The sequence below is a fragment of the Carex rostrata genome, chromosome 34, assembly GCF_964058835.1.
Source record: "Carex rostrata chromosome 34, lpCarRost1.2, whole genome shotgun sequence".
Lineage (NCBI taxonomy): Eukaryota > Viridiplantae > Streptophyta > Magnoliopsida > Poales > Cyperaceae > Carex > Carex rostrata.
Window position 1 is genome coordinate 4,454,723 of NC_135951.1, and position 21,612 is coordinate 4,476,334.

At 33.3% G+C, this 21,612-nt stretch overlaps 3 protein-coding genes across 3 annotated transcripts; 2 read left to right on the top strand and 1 right to left on the bottom strand.

Annotated features, from left to right (window-relative positions):
- The first annotated feature begins 372 nt into the window (after positions 1 to 372).
- LOC144548922 (ABC transporter G family member 44-like) lies at positions 373 to 6,771 on the top strand. The gene is made up of 18 exons (XM_078297642.1): positions 373 to 933; positions 1,027 to 1,147; positions 1,244 to 1,332; positions 1,439 to 1,683; positions 1,784 to 1,860; positions 1,946 to 1,999; positions 2,088 to 2,480; positions 2,567 to 3,323; positions 3,410 to 3,513; positions 3,607 to 3,763; positions 3,862 to 4,082; positions 4,181 to 4,513; positions 4,621 to 4,911; positions 5,009 to 5,092; positions 5,179 to 5,312; positions 5,401 to 5,800; positions 5,910 to 6,164; positions 6,259 to 6,771. The coding sequence occupies exons 1-18, from the start codon at positions 584 to 586 to the stop codon at positions 6,520 to 6,522; spliced, it is 4,329 nt and encodes a 1,442-aa protein (XP_078153768.1). The 5' UTR covers positions 373 to 583; the 3' UTR covers positions 6,523 to 6,771.
- Positions 6,772 to 9,901: 3,130 nt separating this feature from the next.
- On the bottom strand, positions 9,902 to 10,314 carry LOC144548933 (uncharacterized). Its single transcript, XM_078297668.1, has one exon. The coding sequence runs from the start codon at positions 10,302 to 10,304 to the stop codon at positions 10,062 to 10,064; it is 243 nt and encodes an 80-aa protein (XP_078153794.1). The 5' UTR covers positions 10,305 to 10,314; the 3' UTR covers positions 9,902 to 10,061.
- A 9,436-nt stretch (positions 10,315 to 19,750) lies between these two features.
- LOC144548927 (putative WRKY transcription factor 53) lies at positions 19,751 to 21,588 on the top strand. The gene is made up of 3 exons (XM_078297659.1): positions 19,751 to 20,189; positions 20,334 to 20,462; positions 20,648 to 21,588. The coding sequence occupies exons 1-3, from the start codon at positions 19,855 to 19,857 to the stop codon at positions 21,318 to 21,320; spliced, it is 1,137 nt and encodes a 378-aa protein (XP_078153785.1). The 5' UTR covers positions 19,751 to 19,854; the 3' UTR covers positions 21,321 to 21,588.
- Positions 21,589 to 21,612: the final 24 nt, after the last annotated feature.

The window sequence follows — 21,612 nt, forward strand, 5'->3', positions numbered from 1 at the left end:
ATAATTCTCAAATAATTTACAAATCTTGTGACTATAATTGCTAAGAGTAATTATTACAATTAAACACATCGTCCTCATGGTCTTCCACATAACAAGTGTCTTAGAAAATCCTTAACTAACCAAATTTGACCGTTCGTCTCCCTTCTCCTCTCTAGAAGCCCCAACGATGCAACCAACCATCCATCTCTTCCAGTCTTAAATCACATTCACTAAAGTAACTCAAATTTTGAGTTTGTAACTAGATCGTTAAATCTCTCCGAATTATGATTTAACGGTCCAGATTTAAACTAAACATTTAGGTTACTTTAGAGTATCCGGACCTCTTCGAGTCTTCGGTCTTTAATCTTACAATTGCAGCGCGTCACCTTTCTTTTCCCCTCTCCTTCTTCACTGGTTCTCCTTTCCCGCCTCATATAAAATGCCTTCCCCATTTCTCAGGATTCATTCAATCTCTTCTTTCCCTTCTTTCCCTTCTTTCCCTTCTTTCAATTTCAATCACAAAAAAAAAGACAGAGAGAGGGAATCAAACAAATCAAACAAAGGAAACAAACCCTAGCTAGATAATTATAAGAAACAAATTAAAATGGATTCGAGTAGTTCGCTTAGGTTGCCAAGCCTACGCCACAACAGCTCTTCAATCTTTCAAAGAGCTGGAAGTGCATCAATGTTCGGCCGGGCGACTTCTGACGTCTTCTCAAATGCGTCGACTCGAGAAGAAGACGATGAAGAGTCGCTCAAGTGGGCTGCATTGGAGAAGCTTCCGACTTACAACCGCATGAAGAAGGGGTTGTTTATCGATGGAGGTGTCGGCAAAGAGATCAACATAGACAATCTTGGAATCACTGAGAAGCACCAACTCATTCAACGGCTGGTGCGTGTTGCCGAGGAGGATAATGAACGCTTCTTGATCAAGTTGAAACAGAGGATCGACCGGTAAGTGTGCCGCTCACAAACTGTTCGACGAAAAAGTTCCTTAGAGCAAAATTTTCTTTACATTTTGAAAATAATTTTTTGCTTTTTTTGCAGTGTTGGGCTCGATTTTCCAACAATCGAGGTTCGTTATGAGAATTTGAATATTGAAGCATTAGCTCATGTGGGAAGCAGGGGATTGCCAACATTTATCAATGCTACCATTAATTCTCTTGAGGTAAATTTTCTACTTTGGTCCATCAACTTTCACTAATTATTCATGGTTTAACAAATACAGTGGATTTAATGGCTTTGCAATCTTCTTTTATTATAGTCTATGGTGAATGCTTTACACATGCTGCCGAGCAAGAAAATGCATCATAATATTCTTCATGATGTCAGTGGAATTATCAAGCCTAAGAGGTACTATATTATAATATTCCCAACCCAGAGGGGCTTTCTTGCATATATAAATTTTTTTTGTCGATTTGTTGGTTACTTAATAAATTATAAATTTTCAAAATTCCAGGATGACACTGTTACTGGGACCACCCGGCTCAGGAAAAACATCACTTCTTCTGGCCTTGGCTGGAAAACTAGATTCTGAACTAAAGGTTACTGGTAAGGTTACATTCAATGGACACGGCATGAATGAGTTTGTGGCACAGAGAACAGCAGCATATATAAGTCAACATGATTTGCACATAGCTGAGATGACAGTACGAGAAACCCTAGCCTTCTCAGCCCGGGTCCAGGGTGTCGGTACCAGATACGGTATAAATATTTACAAAAATCAGAAAGCTAGATCTATTTTTTTTATTTCAATATATTGTATGATAAATTCTAATTAATATGTAATTGAAAATGTGTGTAGATATGTTATCTGAGCTTTCTAGGAGAGAGAAAGCTTCAAATATCAAACCTGATGCTGATCTTGATGTGTATATGAAGGTATTAATTGCTCAATTGGTTACCACTCTTTGAAAAAAAAAACAAAAAGCTCAATTTTCATAATTCTTTTTTTTTTAAATTCCAGGCAGTATCAACCGGAGGCCAAGAAACGAGCATCATTACTGATTATGTGCTCAAGGTAAAAATCACATCCATCTTCTTGATATAATTTACGAAAGCACCTCTTTCTCTATTTTTTTTACTTAATTTTTTCTTGAATTTTGCAGATTTTGGGTTTAGATATATGTGCCGATACCACTGTAGGAGATGAGATGCTTCGAGGTATTTCTGGAGGGCAAAGAAAGCGTGTCACGACAGGTGAGATGATTGTGGGACCCACAACAGCGTTATTCATGGATGAAATCTCAACTGGGTTGGATAGCTCCACCACATTTCAAATAGTAAGGTCTTTGAAGCAAATCACTAGCATTTTGGGGCAAACAACCGTTATTTCACTACTACAACCAGCACCCGAGACTTTTGACCTGTTTGATGACATCATCCTCCTGTCCGATGGCCATGTCGTGTACCACGGGCCCCGTCAGCATATCCTTGAATTTTTTGAATCCATGGGGTTTAAGTGCCCACAAAGGAAAGGTGTTGCCGATTTCCTACAAGAGGTAAACTGAAAAAATAATTTTCAAAATTTACTTGCTTGAAATTCATGAAAAAAAAAACTAATTATATGTAACCTTTGATGGTTTAGGTGACATCTCGAAAAGACCAGCAGCAGTACTGGCAGAGACACAGGCCATACCAGTACGTACCAGTACGTGAATTTGCAGAGGCTTTCAAATCATTCCATGTTGGTGAGAGGCTCAGAGCAGAGTTAGCTGTACCGTTCGACAAGGCAAGTTGCCACCCTGCTGCACTAACCACCTCTAAATACGGCATAAGCAAGATGGAACTACTAAAGGCATTGACCTCGAGAGAATTTCTCCTCATGAAGCGCAACTCGTTTGTGTACATTTTCAGAGCATTTCAGTTAATGGTGACAACTTTAATAGCAATGACTCTGTTTTTCCGCACGCGTATGCATCATAACACTACAAATGATGGTACTGTTTACTTGGGTGCACTGTTCTTCGCCATGTCAACACACATGTTCAACGGTTTCTCTGAGCTGGCATTGACATGCATAAAACTACCTGTGTTTTTTAAACAACGTGACTATCTCTTTTTCCCGGCATGGGCTTACACGATCCCGTCTTGGATTTTGAAGATACCTATCTCTTTTGTTGAGGTCTCTGTTACCATCTTCTTGAACTACTATGTCATTGGATTTGATCCAAATGTGGGAAGGTTCTTCAAGCAGTATTTGCTACTAATGTTGGTAAATCAGATGGCATCTGGCATGTTTAGGTTCATGGCATCACTAGGCCGGGACACTGTTGTAGCTAATACTTTGGCTTCATTTGCTTTGGTGGTTACACTAGTTTTGAGTGGCTTTATCCTTTCTCATGGTATATTTCTTATCTTTTCTCATATAATTAGTTTTCAAAAGATGGTTCATTTATGTCTAACTGCTTAAAATTGAAATTGGATGTAGATAAAATAAGGGCTTGGTGGATTTGGGGCTACTGGATCTCACCCCTCATGTACGCGATGAATGCTTTGAGTATCAATGAATTCTTGGGACACAAATGGAAACATGTAAGCTAACATTTCATTTTGCTTGTTTCATACAATTTCAACTTGTTTATCAAATGTCTTATAACTTTGTTTTTTTCTTTTTCTTTTTTTTAGTATGCTGATGGAGCCACAGAATATCTTGGAATTCAAGTGTTGAAAAACCGTGGTTTGCCGACTGAGGCAAAATGGTATTGGATCGGTGTAGGTGCTTTGATTGGATTCGTTATCATATTCAATTTCTTCTTCACTGTGGCCTTGAGCTATCTCAAACGTAAGTGCTACCATTTGTTAATGTTGTTGATTTACAGTTTCAACCCTCCATTTTTGTCAAATGGTGCTAAACCAACTATTTTTTGTAAAATTATACAGCGGCTGGTAAGGCTCAGCAAAGTCTATCAGAAGAGGAATTGAAGGAGAAACACACAAATGTAACTGGAGAGGTACTTGATGGACCAAGAGCAGGAGAAATGTCTGAGATTATATCGGCCTCAAATTCGGACTTGAATCAGAACCAGAAAGGAATGGTTCTTCCTTTTTCACCACTCTCTGTTGCCTTTGACAATATGAGATACTCTGTTGATATGCCAGCGGTAAATGTTTTACCTTGATATATTCTATACTTTACACAAACTCAAGCAATTTTTTTTTACCAGTTCTCATAATTCATTTTTGGTTTTATTGATTAAAGGAAATGAAAACACAAGGAGTAGAACAAGATAGACTACTGCTACTAAAAGGAGTTAACGGATCCTTTAGGCCAGGTGTTCTGACTGCCTTAATGGGTGTTAGCGGAGCGGGCAAAACCACACTAATGGATGTTTTAGCTGGTAGAAAAACCGGTGGGTACATCGAGGGAGAAATCTCCATCTCAGGTTACCCGAAGAAACAGGAGACTTTCGCAAGAGTTTCAGGATACTGTGAGCAGAATGATATACATTCACCAAATTTGACCGTTTATGAGTCTCTTGTTTACTCTGCGTGGCTTAGACTACCTCCTGATGTTGATTCTAACACTAGAACGGTACGTACGGTACACATTATTAAATATATTTTTTATAAAACTATATTCAACTTTTATATAACTTGTTTGTTTTATTTTCTAAATACTTTTGTTTAAAAAATGTATAGATGTTCATTGAGGAGGTGATGGAGTTAGTGGAACTAAAACCGCTTAGAAATGCACTAGTTGGGTTACCGGGTGTAAACGGGCTGTCAACAGAGCAGAGGAAAAGGCTAACCATAGCTGTTGAGTTAGTTGCTAATCCATCAATTATTTTCATGGATGAACCGACTTCTGGTCTTGATGCTAGAGCTGCTGCAATTGTTATGAGAGCCGTTAGAAATACTGTTAATACGGGACGAACTGTTGTTTGTACCATTCACCAGCCGAGCATTGATATCTTTGAGGCTTTCGATGAGGTGAGAAACATCAATTATTTGCTTATTATTTTTGTGTTTTCTTTAATTGACATTCATTGCATGAGATTCTTATCTTCTCGTTTCTATCTAATTGCAGTTGTTCCTGATGAAGAGAGGTGGTGAGGAGATTTATGTCGGTCCATTAGGTCACCAATCCAAAGACCTAATCAGTTACTTCGAGGTAGGCTAATCTGAATAAAATTTTCATAATTTTATTGGTCAAAAATCAGAAAAGAGAAATTAATTGTTTTCTTTTGATCTTTTTAGTCAATTCCTGGAGTTAGTAAGATAAAGGATGGATACAATCCTGCTACATGGATGTTGGAAGTGTCGACAATTGCACAAGAGGAAGTTTTGGGGATCGATTTTGCGGAGACATATCGGAATTCTGAACTCTACAAGTAAGTTATATTCATAAATAATATCCTTAAATAACAAATTACTCATATTTTATAAATAATTAACTGATATAACCAACTAATTATACAGGAGTAACAAAGAAATCATAAAGGAATTAAGCAAGCCACCTCCCGGGACAAGTGACCTTCATTTCCCAACCCAATACTCACAATCTTTCGTGACACAATGCATGGCGTGTCTTTGGAAACAACATTTGTCTTATTGGAGAAACCCTCCTTATACTGTCATTCGCTTCTTCTTCTCTGTAGTTATCGCTCTCATGTTCGGTACAATATTTTGGCGCCTCGGAGGCAAAAGGAACACTCAACAAGACTTGTTCAATGCAATGGGATCAATGTATGCTGCTGTGCTATTTATGGGTATCTCTTATTCTACTTCAGTTCAACCCGTTGTGGCCATTGAGCGATCTGTGTTTTATCGGGAAAGAGCTGCTGGCATGTACTCTGCTCTTCCCTATGCATTTGGACAGGTAGGTATCTTCTTTCTTTCTTTCTTAATTATAACAAAATATAACAAGTTAAATAGGAGAACAAAAACTAAAAAAACTAAACTAACTGTTCTTTCTGCAACATATTCAGGTGACAATCGAGCTGCCATATGTGCTGGTACAATCGGTACTTTATGGAGTTATTGTATACTCTATGATGAACTTTCAATGGACAGCAGCTAAATTCTTCTGGTATCTGTTCTATATGTACTTCACGCTTCTTTACTTCACATATTATGGGATGCTTTGTGTCGGTTTGACTCCTAGTTACAACATTGCTGCCATTGTTTCATCGGCATTTTACGGCATTTGGAATGTCTTCTCCGGATTTATCATCGCCCGGCCCGTAAGTTCTTTTAACAAATTCTACTATCTTCTTACTAAAAATCTCAGCATTTTAATTGTGAAAAAAAATGACCAAATTGCCCTTTGATTTGCAGAGCATGCCAGTATGGTGGAGTTGGTACTACTGGGCCTGCCCCGTCTCATGGACACTATACGGGTTGGTCACGTCACAATTCGGAGACATAGATGACCCGCTTCAAGGATCGAATGGTGAAACAGTGAGAGGGTTTTTGAAAAGTTATTTTGGATTCCATCACGATTTTCTACCGGTGGTTGCAGTTATGGTAGTTGGATTTGCTGCTCTGTTCGCTGTCCTCTTCGGTGTTTCCATCAAAGTGCTCAACTTCCAAAAAAGATAGATATAATTTCTTCTTAGATGAGATTAGTGATTTGTTATTAAAAAATAATAGCTTAAGTTAATCAATCAGGAGTATACAAAAGTTTTGTTGCTTTTTTTTTTTTTTTTTTTCTCTTTTGTAGTTCTTTGTATAGGATAAGTTCATTAATTCACCATATATACTGTAATTTGTAAGATTCAAACTAATAATTCAATTCTTTACAATTGTTTTATTCTATTAATAATAAAGTCGATATTCCATAATTTGAAATCTTTCTTAGATCTATTTGAAATTGTTACATTAACTAAAATAAAGTCTCTTTCAGCTTTTGTCAGGTCTGGTACCAGGTGGTTGGTACCTCTACCTGCTGACTATGTAGTTTTCGTTTTTACTAATTAAATCCGTGGGCTTTTGTCCACTATCATAAAAAAAAAATTAAATAAAGTTGAAAATTAAAATGTAAGTTTATAGATATATATGTTTTGGATCAAAATATCAAATTTCATACAATTAAAGTATTAGCTAGTATTATACAAATGATTAATGTCTTGCTTTGCCTTAGCTGATTAGCTCTTCTTCTTTTTTTTTTTAATCAAATGTTGGTTTTAAAAATGATAATGGATTTGTTGATCAGCTGATCAATAAGTTGTTTGTTCATGTTAAGATCATTGGTGAAATTATATGGGTTTGATTCTCGCTGCCCCCCCCCCCCCCCCCCAGTCGTCTCTTTTGTTAGATTATTACGTAAATTGTTGTGGTTTCTGGGATGAAACTTTTGTTGTATTAATGCTGAGATTCTATAATTTTGTCGTTTAGTTATTTCTCTTTGATTGTGTTGATGTGATTATGTACGTGGTTTGCTAATGCAACATCCTTGTAATCTGAGAGCTGTATTTAAGCAAGTTTTCATGTTTAGTCATTAAATGATTCGATTAAAATAAAAGAAAATGACCTAAAAATGGCTTAAAAAAAATTATCAATATTTTAAGCCATTTTTTGTCATCTTTCATAAATCATAAAATAAAAGTAAATTTTTTTTCTAAAATAGTAAAAATTGGTATTCTACAAGTGCAATACATAATCTACTTAGTTCGAAGTTTCGAATTCGATTTTTTGAAATTAAGATTATTAGCACTTCGGCCGAAGTGCTACCGAAAACATATTAGTCAATATATATATATATATATATATATAGAGAGAGAGAGAGGGAGAGAGAGAGAGGGGTTGACTTGAGTGAGTCATGAAGTAAAACACATCTGTACTCCATGTCATATTTTCATTTTGAAAATTCAAACAAACTGATTCGAACCTTCCAACATGTTCTCTATATTGAAAGTGCTTGAAGACTAAATTTTATATTTTTTGAAATTTATTTATTATTTATTATACCACTTTGAAAATCATTGTTTTACTGTGAACAGTAAAAAACAGTAAAAATTTCTGGACCACCGGATCCGCAATTTTTAAAGTGGCTTAATAATAGTAAAATAATTTCAAAAAATGCAAAATTTGGTCTTCAAGCACATTTCAATATGGAGATCGTGTTGAGCGGTTCAGATCGGTTGTTTGAATTTTTAAAATAAAAATATAGTGCTATGGAGCAAAAACTTGTTTTACTCCATGACTCATTTTAGTCCATCTCTCTCTTTCTCTCTAGAGAGAGAGAGAGAGACGCACTTATTGGCATGCATGTTTTCCAAATGAATATTATGTGTGCAAGAAGAAGTTGTATGATCAATGTCTATACTGTTGATCAGAATTCATGCGATTTCTGCCAAGGCAATGCAGAAATGGATGAATATCAAAATTTTGTGAATTTAGGGTCAACATGTATAGCAATTTCTATACTGTTGTCACTTGAGGTCACCTTCATTGTTAAAAAAATGGAGGGGATTCGCCAAAAATAAAGATATCTTAAGTGAGTTATTGATAGTCGATCTTAGAATTTATTTTGAATTGAAGTATGAAAGTAGACCAAATTATATTATTGATAGCCATCGTTTAGGATGTACAAATGTCAAAAAAAAAAAAAAAATTTAGAAATATATTGAATACTTTGTTGGGAAGGAATAAGATGAAATGTTTTCTCGATGTGATAGATAGCATTCGATTATTTAGATTTTGTATGCATATCTCAATTATTATTTGTATACACTGTAAGAAATCAAATTAATGATTTTGTTCTTTTATTGCATAGAATTTTTTTTTTGAATATATCCGTTAATTATAAAATATTTGATACATTGTAAAAATAAATATTTCACCTTTTTAGTGCATATCCCATCATTATTTTAGTTGTCCAGGTATGAACAGCCCCAATGCATTCTCTTCATTAATATAGGTAACATCATACAGTCTACTTCGTATTTAATCCAGAATAGCATGGGCAGTACAGCCTCAAGCTCTTTAAATGATTCCACACCATTGTGGGAATATGTGGTGATGAAAGACAAGTCAGGAGCTGCTGCTGCTGGAGGTAATAAATCTTTCATAGGCAATTTCTGCAAGGGATCATTCAATGGGTCATATTCTCCAGTGAATATCTGGACATGGTATTAGAGCATGTGTAAAACTGAGCCAAATGCTACCCCTGCTCATCCAAGGATAGAAAAGAGATGATTTTCCCTTTCTTAAGGGGTCTAGATGCAATTTTGAGTCTTCTTTTTTAGATTTTCAAAACTGTTGTTGTAATAATGTATCATGCTGGTACGCTGTTTGGTACCATGATGGTACAACTTTAGTTTTTCTGGTAGCTGTTATCTTGCTCTTTAGAAAGGATGGTATGTCTCTGCCTCTCTGGTGAATTTTGTCATATAGAGCTTTACAATAGTTAGAAGATATGTTTTTGTTTAATAATTATAGATTCATGTTTTCATATTGTCTCCGTGGCATAATTCGTATGTATTGTTTACAAAAGGTATGGCATAATTCCTGTTTTCATACTGTACACACAGAATTTTATTGAAAGAAATCCATTCATATATTCATAGTCTCAGTAACATAATACGGTTTTATAATTAGCTTAGTTTGTTATTAGTTTGTTATGAAGTGTATGCAAACTGTGCATATTGCATGGCAAAATGATATTTTCTTTACTTATAATACAAGTATTGAATTAATAAATAATTAAAATATTAAATTAATAAAATATAATAATATATAATAGCCGTATCGTATCCTCTATTTTTTTTTAAATTGCCCCTCTATATTTTAAAATTGCCGTATCGCCGTATCCGTATTGTATTCGATACGATACCCGTACTTGTATCCTGGTTATTGTACCAGACAAGGTCTAGTTGGTATCAGTATTAGTTGGAAACTTGGAAATACCTGATTGGTGGTTTGCAGAACTAAATCTTAAATAAACAATATTTATTTACTATGTTTCTAACCAAGCATTTATTACTAATTTTACATCAGTAGCATCAAGTTCATAAATAAGTAAACAAAAAGAATACAAGGCGCAAGTTTAATTTGTCAAAATCTATTTGGTACACCTCTATTTTATACTTTATAACTGATTCAATTGTATACATACATGACACGTATAACTTTGCAGTCTAGCCGGTACCGGCAACACCGAGATCGGGTTTATCATCATCTGCTCCGGCACCAAAGACGGGCCCACCCAAGCCAGCCGCATCCTTCACCTTATCCTCCAACTTGTTAACCGGCACACCCGGCTCATCCTTGTCAGACCTTATGGCCATCTTCGGTGGATCTTCTGTGGCATAACCCGGTGCAGTGTGGTAGGTGGTGGCCGTGAAAGACCCCTTTGGTTGTGCTCCTTGTGCACCTGACATTAAGTTGAACTAGAAAGAGCAAGTACTGAAAACCTCAACTGAACTGAACTCGAGTGAGATTTGGTTTTGTAGAAATCGAACGAAAGAAGGAGAATTGGGAAAAATAAATATTATTATATGAAGACGTGAATTTGGGGATAACCCGACACGTAGGAGAGTTGACTGACACGTGTCAGCAAGATTTAATTGAATAGCACTCTGTCTGGTGTTTCATCTTGGGCCTAAAGTAGAAAATGCGTCTTGGGCCTAAACTTGTAAGCCCACAACGGATCCAAAAATATTTGTGATGACTTAAGCGAGATACACTTTCATATTAATTTCTTTTCAAACTATTCCATTCCGTCTAATCTTAATCAGGTGCTAAGAGGTTTTGTTGAAAATTAAAATAATATATTTCTACATTTTGAATAAGAATATTAGTTCTTATTGATTCCTCTAACTTCCATCATAACTTTTAATTAATTTTCACATTTTATTGTTTTTTCTCATAATATAATGATTATGAGCACTAATCACAGCAAATCAATAATAAAGGGCTAAAATCCAAAGTTTTTTTTTTTTATGAAAACATGTCACTAAAGAAGAACAAACAAGGGATACACACTTGAAGCGGATTGAACTGTAGAGGAATCTATCGGGTTCAAATTTGGGTATATTGGACGTTTTATACTTTTAATAAATGGTTAAATGGATAAATCTGTGAATTTTTGAAATTTAGAGAGATGAATACATAATTTCCATGTTTTTTACAGGTATATAAAAAATTCCCCCTTTTCTTTATTTATCAACACAACAAAATGTTGTATTGTGCCTCTTTTTTATTTCCTTCAAAACTAATGGCGGTTTGAAGCATTAATTTTAAAAAAATAAATCATAACTTGTGTTTAATTTATGACCATAGCATATAATATAACTTTTATTTCTGAATCCATATAGCATACTAAAATTAAATTTGTGTCCATACTAAAATGTGGTTTCATGTTTTTTCTTAAAAAGAAATTAACTTCTCCTTGAAACACTGCTCTGATGCTTTTGAAAAAGAAGAAAAAAGAAAAGAAAAAGGAGTTGTCTAATTTCTTCAAAGGGAACATTAATTTGTTTAACATAATCACAATTAATTTGACAAAACTCTGCTCTTCAAACATATTTTTTTATCACAATCATAATAAATTTTTAATAAGATCTAGCAAATAGCACAATTTGTGCACATTATATAATGTTTTTTTTTTTTTTCCTATTCCATAATATATCCATGCTTATAGAGGGGTGATTCATTTGTTTTGTCTTCAGAATACTAGCCAGAAAAGCAAAACTTAATTCAACATTTTCAATGAAAAACATGAATTAAAAGGCGAAATCAAACAATCAGATTAGGGGAAAAAGTGTGAAATCAGAACCCAAAAGGTCTTACCCCTAAAAAATTTTCTATTTAATAAATTAAACTTCTAGAAAAATTAGAAATAAATTTAGAAAAATAAAAAAGGACAAATTATTATCCCACTCCTTATCTATTTTCGTTGATAAATTTAGACAACAAAAAATATTCGAGCAGGGTCTTCACTAATTGTTCACTAAGAAATGACTAATACCTGTCTCAAAAAAAAAGAAATGACTAATACAAAAAAATGAAAAGAAAAGAAAAAAAAAAACAGAGAAATTTTGCCAACATAAATACTTGTATTTTGAATACATACTGTAAATTTATTTGCAACTAAAATGTGGTTTTATGACCTTTTCTTAAACATGTATTAAATTATCCTTGAAACTCTGCTCAAAGGGCTAAGGCTTTGACTTTTGAAGAAAAAGAATACCGAGAAATATTACAAGAATCAAAAGAAAATATTGTAACAAATACAGAGCATCTCAAAAATTACAACATAAAAATATAAAACTAATGTAGCCAAAATTGTCAATTAAATGAAATCTCTTAGGACCCAACTCCCAATTAATAATTTAATGCGCTCTACTTAGATGTTGTATTTAAGGGTATTCAAACAGTCGGTTCGGTTCAAACCAAAGTAAAATGATAAACTAATTTTTTTTCGGTTTTCAAAAATAGAATTGAACCGACCAATTAAATCTATCAACCGATTAAGAACCGAACCGAATAAACTGAAGTAAATTTTGATTTTTTTTTTTTGGTTCAAAACAAAGTAAACCTATTGGTACTATTATTAACGAAAAGAATATATTGTCATACACAATAATTGAATTTCAATTTGGTTCGGTCTGATTTGCTTTAATGAAATCATTATAACACCAATAATATTAGAATCGAACCAATATAAACCGGTCGATTTGGTTTAGTCGGTTTTGAGAAGTCTAAACTGAGCCGATCCATCTAAACTGAAATTATTCAAAATTTCAACCGAACCAATCCATTTAAATTGAAAAACTTATCCATTTAAATCAAAATATTCCGGTTCGATTAAAATCCGAATAAACTGAACCGTTTGAACACCCCTGATTGTATTGGGACAACAACAAAATATCAAAAATTAGGTAACAAGTATATAGACAGTAATGTAGAAGCAATTAGATCAACAAATAAATAACTAATTAAGGTGGTTTGATCTACCTTTATATCTCACTATTATATGTAGAGGTACATTGTTTATGGTAAACAGTCCATATATATATATATATATATAGAGTTAGGCTGGGGTGCTATGGATAGCATAGTGGCATCTATGCTACGGCTCAATATTCGAGTTTTCAAAATTCAAACGGTCGATCCGAACCGTTCATCTTATTCTCCATATTAATATCTGGTTGGAGACCAAATTTTACATTTTTCTGAATTTTTTTACTCTTTATTAAGTATTTTACAAAATTGTTGATCCAACGGTGGCTGCACAAAACAGTAAAACCGTTGGATTAGCGATTTTCAAAGTGGCTTAATAAATAGTAAAAAAATTCAGAAAATTATAAAATTTGGTCTCCAAGCAGATATTAATATGGAGAATAAGATGAACGGTTCGGATCGACCGTTTGAATTTTGAAAACTCAAATATTGAGCCGTAGCATAGAGGCCACTATGCTATCCATAGCACCCAGCCTAACTCTATATATATATATATATATATATATATATAGAGGTTGGCTAAGATCAAAGTGGTAGTTCCTGAGCTTTGGTGCTACCAATTCGTTTTTCAATTTTCAAAGTTCAAAACGTCGATCCGAACCGTTCAAGTTGTTCTCCATATTAAATTGTGTTTGGAGACCAAATTTTACATTTTTCTGAAATTTTTTACTATTTATTAAGCCACTTTGAAAATCGCTGATCCAACGGTGGCTTAACAAAACAGTAAAATCAGAAGCCACCGTTGGATCAGCTGTTTTCAAAGTGGCTTAATAAATAGCAAAAAAATTCAGAAAAATGTAAAATTTGGTCTCCAAGCACAATTTAATATGGAGAACAACTTAAACGGTTCGGATCGACGTTTTGAACTTTGAAAATTGAAAAACAAATTGGTAGCACCAAAGCTCAGGAACTACCACTTTGATCTTAGCCAACCTCTATATATATATATATATATATATATATATATATATATATATATATATATATATATAGGATAGAATTGCACATGCACGTAATCATGACCACAATCCCCTTCAATCACTGTCAATTTCAGTTTAAATATCTATACAATACACCAATGATTATATTACAACAAAACCGTGTTTGGTTTGGTTGCATAATCCAATCCATTGATCCGAGGCCGTTGAAGAATTCAAACCAACTTCTCGTTTGAAAACCGCGTTTGATAGTTTGAAGAATATTAATTTGCTTCGCTACTGTACAATTTAAGGGAGATATATCATATATGTGGTATTGTATTATTTATTTTTCCTTTTTGTTTCCAATTCATCGTAATATCTCATGTTGAAAAGATAATCATAAATAACATGCGCACACCATAGACAGCATGGAAAGTGTTAGAGAAGAACAAAGAGGTATATATGGAATAAAGTACCATTTATTTTATTTATTTTAGGTTTCATGCCTCACGTGGTGACTGACATGGCACAAGGTTTCATGCCTCTCTATTACTTCAAAAGATAATCATTGCAGTACAGTTAGGGCGTGTTTCGCGTGCACGTAGGAACAAGAATAGGAATGCAGAATTTTTGAATTGGTTTTTATTGTTTACGTGGAGAAAAAAAATTCAGTCTGATTGAATTTTTTTTCTCTCACGTAAACAGTAATTTCCGAACAAGCTCTTAGTGAATCCATACCTTCTTTTAACTTGGCACGAATCTCAAAGCCCAATAATAGGGTCTCCTCTATAGTCCGAATCCCAAATCATCTAAGATTTAATCTCAAACCGCAAAGTGAGGGCATCATCTACAATACCAAAATTTTCATAAATATCCAAAAAAATAATTAAATTTAAAAAACTAACCAGAGTTGTGCGGGATTTTGAAATCTATCCAAACCACAAAAAAATTGTGATAATTCAGTCTAAAACTGCAAAAAAAAATTTGCAGTTTTGGTTGCGGTTTCAATTTTTTTAATATAAATATTTATAATTTATTTATTTTTTGTATTGAAATATTAGAAATATTTAATATATTTCTTTGAAAATAGATGGAATACTATATAATTTGATTTATTATAAAGACTGCTACAAATAACCCGGATCAATATTTTTCATTCTGAATTTTTTGCAGCTGTAAGAAAAATTAATATATTTCTTTATAAGTTATTGGAAAAAAAATAAAAATGCTTTGATTCTGAGTTATTGATCCCGGTTTAAAAGTCAATTCTAAGTAATATAGAAAATATTGTGATCCTTCTAGTACATTTAATTTATAAAAAGTTGTATCTATTTTGAGAATTCTTTTTAATAACTATCATTAAATAACTTAAAATTTTTGTTTTTCTTTCAAATATAGGTACAACTTTTTAGAAATTAAATGTACTAGAAGGATGACAATATTTTTTGTATTTAATAGAAGTGACTTTTGAACCGGGATCAATAACTGAGAATCCAAACATTTTTTTTTTTTACAATAATACATAAAGAAATATATTAATTTTTCTTACAGCCGCAAAAACTCCAGCATGAAAAATGTTGATCTGGGTTATTTGTAGCAGTCTTTCTAATAAATCAAATTATATAGTATTACATCTATTTTCAAAGAAATATATTAAATATTTCTAATATTTCAATACAAAAAATAAATAAATTATAAATATTTCTATTTAAATAAAAAATCCAAAAAAAGCAAAAAAAATTGAAACCGCAAAAATTTTTTGCTCTTTTTTTTTAAACTGCAAAATTTTTTGCGGTTTTAGACTGAATTATCCCAAAAAAATTTTGTGGTTTGGATAAATTTTGAAATCCCGCGCAACTTTGATTAATTTTTTAAATTTAATTTTTTTTTTGGATATTTATAAAATATTCGGTCTACAATACCTGGGAGGATACAAATATGACAAATGAGGTGCATTTTAGAAAATGAACGGTCGAGATTAATTTCAGCCGGATCAAATTCAATCTTGTGCCAATTGAAACTATGGGGTATCTGCTTTCAGATTCGTGCCAAGTTAAAAGAACGGTCCGGACTTACACCTCAGGTATATATCTGGGGTGATACGAATTCGGTTTTATAGGTTATATGTTCTCTCTCATTAATTTGTCTGTTGGTCGTTGATTTTATTTCGAAAAGTATGGGATTTTTGTAAATAAATTTATACGAGGATTTTGACGATATTTTTTCCAATCAACTAAAAATAATTTAAATTACAAGAAAAAAAATTACAGGCATGTAATTAGAATATTAGATATCCATATAATTTATTTATTGAATTTTCTACAATTCATTTTTGTTTAATAATGGATTAAAGTGCCATTCAATCTATTTTTTTTCAAGAGAATATAATTATTCAATAGGCATATTGTCATTTCGACGATATTTTTTCCAATCAACTAAAAATAATTTGAATTACAAGAAAAAATTATATGCATGTAATTAGATATACATATAATTTATTTATTGAATTTTCTACAATTCATTTTTGTTTAATAATGGATTAAAATGGGCCATTCAATCTATTTAATTTATTCAAGAGAATTAATAAAATTATTCAATAGGCATATTGGCGATTTCAACCATATCCTTTCATATTTTGTCATTTTGCAATTAAATCACGTGAGCCAGTTTTGTTTTCTTTTATGATGAAACAGATGTCCGCCACGGCGCTACCCTCTAAAATTTTATTTTTTTTCTAGAAACTTTTTTGTTCTAGAAACTTTGACTCAGCTTATATGATGAAACAAATTAAAAATGTCCGCTACCATTTAAAAAAAAATTCTAGAAATGTTCGACTTGTTTGTGGCCTTAATTTCTTGCACAAATTTATGTATTATAATTAGGGGTGTTCAAATTGTTCGGTTTGTTGAGTTTCAACCGAACTAAAAATTTTTGGTTTAAATGGTTCGGTTTTTCGGTTCAAATGGATCGAATGGTTGGATTGAATTTTTGAATTATTTCGGTTTAAATGGATTGGTTCGGTTTAGACTTTTCACAACCGACTAAACCAAAACGACCGAATTATATTGGTTCAATTATGGTTTATATTATGTTTGGTTTAATCGTTGCTTCCTTCCTTTTATTTTAGTTTAAATATTTGAGAATATCTACATATTTTGTATGGAATTGAACAACTTGTGTATGAACATGTGTAATTTTCATTACTAATATATTTACTTTGGTTTGAACTGAACAAACTAATGTAACCGAACAAATCGAAATTTTACATCGGTTTGTTCGGTTCGGTTCGGTTCTATTTTTGAAATCGAAAAAAAAGTTTGATTTAGTTATTTTAGTTTGATTTCAACCGAACTGACCGTTTGAACTCCCCCTAACCATTACCATACACAAATGTCAAACAAATTTGATATTTGGAAAAATATGGTTTTGTACAATTAAATAAAAATACAAAATTGGAAGCACACAAATGTCAAACAAATAAAAAATTAGAGCTACTTTGAAAATGACTGGTTTTACTATTTTGTCAAGCCACCGTTCGATCATTAATTTTCAAAGTGGCTTAACAAATAGTAAAAAATTTCAGAAAAATGTAAAATAAAGAACAAAATGAACGGTTTAAATCAACATTTTAAATTTTGAAATTTCAAATTTGAACCGTATACATGTCGACCCATATACATACGAATACACATTGGTCACTCTCATCATATGTATTACTTTATAGTATTGGGTTTGGAATTCATAATTTTAATTTTGTTTACACTTTTTATTTGGTGAGAGCCGTACAATTAATTATGGGCCCGGCACAATTTAATACAAAGATACGCCAAAATCTCAATGACGTAAGCACTGGGTCCCACCGTGACGTCACCTCTTTTGAAATGAAGCCAAAAAACACGAAAAGTGGGGCCAAATATTTCGGAGAATAAAACACATCACACTTTCATCTCTCTTCATCAAACCTCCAGGATTTTCTATGGCAAACACATCAATGTTAATCCCTCTTTGAAATAATACTATAGTAATAAATGAATTATTCTGGTTCGGTTCAACAGAGTTAAAGGGTTGTGATTCGGGAACAATTCTGAATTATCTGAACTGAAGATCTCAGTCTACAAGGGAGCAAGAAAAAACACACAAAAAAAACAAAAATTCACTAATTATCCTCTAATAATTGTAAAATTCGAAAAAAGTTTGTAAAATTCATGAATAATTTGATCAAATTTTAGTCTATTGAATTAGGGCTATAAATGAGCCGAGTTTGAGCGAGTTACCTCCAACTCAAACTCGGCTCGTTTAATAAACGAGCGAGTCAACTCGAGTTGAGATGATAATAATGAGTTGTAGAGCCAACTCAAACTCAGCTCGTTATCAACTCGAGTTGGCTCACAACGTTTGTAACTCGTTTAACCAGTGATAGTATTACAATACAAGTTCAAACATATTTTACACGAATCTCAAAGCACAAATAGTAGTTTAGAGATTCGGATTTGATTATTTTGGGATTTATTGTGACCAACACTATGTAACTTTATGTAACTCGAGATATAAATGAGCGAGTTGGGGCCAACCCGAACTCAGCTCATTTATTAAACGAGTTGGCCAACTCGAGTTGTAAATGAGCCGAGTTAACCGAGCTGTAAATGAGCGAGTTACGAGTTCGAGTTTTTTTGCCCAGCCCTATATTGAATAATTCATTGTTCGGTTTGCCATCACCAAAGAATGTTTAATTTGTGAATTAATTGCGAATCTTGTGACTATGAATAATAGCTATGAATTATTGAAGAATGGCTTGGTCAGTAGTTAGTCACATATATAGCTATAGAAACAAGTTCATATATAATCCAGGTTGAACTTTTACGCGGTATTCTATCTTGTTTGAAGAGTCAACGGTCAGCTTCTAAGCAGCTTCTCAGTCAAGACCCTCACTTTACCATCAATTATTTTTACCCCTTTGATTTTTTGAAATCTAAATTGATAATAATCAAGAGACCACTAGAAATAGAATAATCAGGAATTCAAAGAAACTTTGAATTAGTCAAGATCTTGATTCTCTGTGGATAATGCATCATGCATTCTCTATACAAATAAAGAATGATTCAGAATGATTCGGGTATAATTCGGGAATAATTCAGAATGATTCGGGTATAATTCATAGACAATGCTTTGTGTTCTTTTTACTTGTCAGTTGTTTGGCACACATTAGGGTTACATTATTTAAGCCACATAAATGTTAAAAGTTTGTTGCTGAACAGTTTAGTTTAGGCACTCACAGTCACTTGAGGTCCAAGTGTCTTCTTTGACCAGTCTATTGGTCTAATGGTCTTCAAGGACTGTACTTTTACCAACACACCCTCTAATGCTTTAAACATTTTTTTTTGGTTAAATTTTGACATTGACACTTGTTTACTTTTTATTTTACTTCTCTATTGAGAATAGAATACAAATTCATTTAGATAAAGTTTTTACAATGGCCTAACTAATTAAAGTAGAGTTTCTTAAATAAAATTTATGAAATTCAAATCAAGTTTATTTAAGTTTGAGACAAGTTTGAGGCAAGGTGTTCATTTAGAAAAAAAAATGGAATGTGCACAAAATTTATTTCTCAAGTAGAACATAGTTTATTAAAAAAAAAGGTAATTGTTGACTCTTACAACACTGATACAATAGTTACATAAAATATTTAGTTTGATAAAATTTTATAATAGATTAATAGAATAAACTTAAATGAATATTAGAAAAGTAAAGGGACCTATGAAAAAAACCCACTTCCGTACACATGGTGGAAGTCCAAGTTAGCAAATTTGCATTCAAACCCCTCTTGTGCATCACACGTAGCACTAGCAAAACTCTAAATTAGAATTAAACGCGCTTTATCTCTCTTTCTCTCTAACTGTTTCCTCTTCCTCCATATTATAAATATTTAAAACCTTCTCTTACATCACTCCTCACTCACCTTCTCTTCTCTCCTCTCCTCTCCTCTTTCAATCTCCAACCCAAAACAAGAAAAAAAGATTCAAGAAATAATAAGGAACAAATAACAGCGATGGAGAACACTGATACAGGAGAAAACCAAAGCATGCTTCTACTCTCAGAGCTATCTTTTATTCAGCAATTGGCGACCCAATTGGAAGCTCAATTGAGAGAACCTTCTAATTCTACTATAGAAATCTCCAAATCTATAGTAGCACAACTCCTCTCAAAAACAGAGAATTCCATATTTCTTGCCAATTCATGCGGGTTAGGGTCGAACCGGAGAGAACCCACATCGCCGTTACGATCCGCGAGTGCGAGCCCGGCTAGTGGCATGTCTCAATCGGCATTTAGGTGCCATGACGACAATGACGACAACAATAACAAGAGAGAGGTTTCCAAGAAGAGGTGCTAATTAATTAACACTTGTTAATTTCTTCTTAATTTTAGATTTAATAAGAGTGGTTTTTGTAATTAATTATGTTTATTATGTAGTTTAACTGTTTTCTCAAACTAACTAATTAAATTAATAAATGAAAAAAAAAAAAACAGGAAAACACTGCCAAAGTGGAGAAGCCAAGTGAAAGTGGGGTCCACTGGTGGGGTAGAGGGCCCACTTGATGATGGACACAGTTGGAGGAAATATGGCCAGAAGGACATTCTTGGAGCCAAACACCCAAGGTTTGCTTTACTTTAATTAATTAATTAATTAATACTGTTAATTACATAAACTAATTAAATTAGTTACAAATGTCTCAGTTTTAATTTATCAAGGAAAAGAAACATAAAGAAGGCTGCATTTCCCCTTCCCTTCCCTTCCCTTCCCTTCCCTTCCCTTACCAATTTTTATTTTTTGTTGGTTTCAGGGGCTACTACCGTTGCACATACCGCAACTCGCAAGGTTGTCAAGCAACAAAGCAAGTGCAACGAACCGACGACAACCCCACTGTCTTTGATGTCATCTATCAAGGGACCCACACGTGTATTAATAAGTCTAATACACGTCCTGGATCCAACATCAGTTGCACAACCAACAACAACAATAACAACAACAACAACAATATCAATAACAAACAGATGGTTCAATCAAGTCATGACCAGGACTATCTCAACAGCCTTAAAGCAACACTAACTATCAAAACAAAAGGATTGGGCCCCTCGGGTTTGGGCCAACAAGAGGCCCAACACTGCAACTCAATGTCATTCTCTTTTCCCTCGACACCAATTGAAAGCGGCCACGTGGCCACCATGGCGGATAATTATTTTCCAAGTGGAGGTTTCTTGCCTTCTTTTGCCAATTCATCCGCCACGTCAGAATCAAACTACTTCTCCCTATCACCTTGTGTGATTAGTGGATATGACACCGGAGTAGGAGGATTCGGGTTAAGAAAGGTTGATTCTGACCTAACAGAGGTAGTTTCGGCATTGTCGGCAACCACATCGACAACAAATTCACCAATGGGTGACATCGATCCTGTTTTTGACGAATTAGATTTCGACACCCATTTTCAGATAGACACCAGTAGCTTCTTCTCTTGAATTTTTCAGAGCAATTGCACAGATCCAAGGTTGCTGACCTAAAAAGTGTTAGCATGAAATAGTTGCTACTATTTCAATCAGTAGTGTATAATGTATCAATTTTTTTTAGAAATTAGAACACTTAGATGGAAAGATAGGATTCCAGATGCTCTCTGATGCATCTTATTTGTAATTTTTTGTTTTGTTTTGATGGTTGGTGGTCTATTCAGTTAATGAAAGCCATTAGCTGATATGATTTATAATTAGACAATTCAAATTAAATCTGATTTGATAATTACCTTCAGCTGTCCAC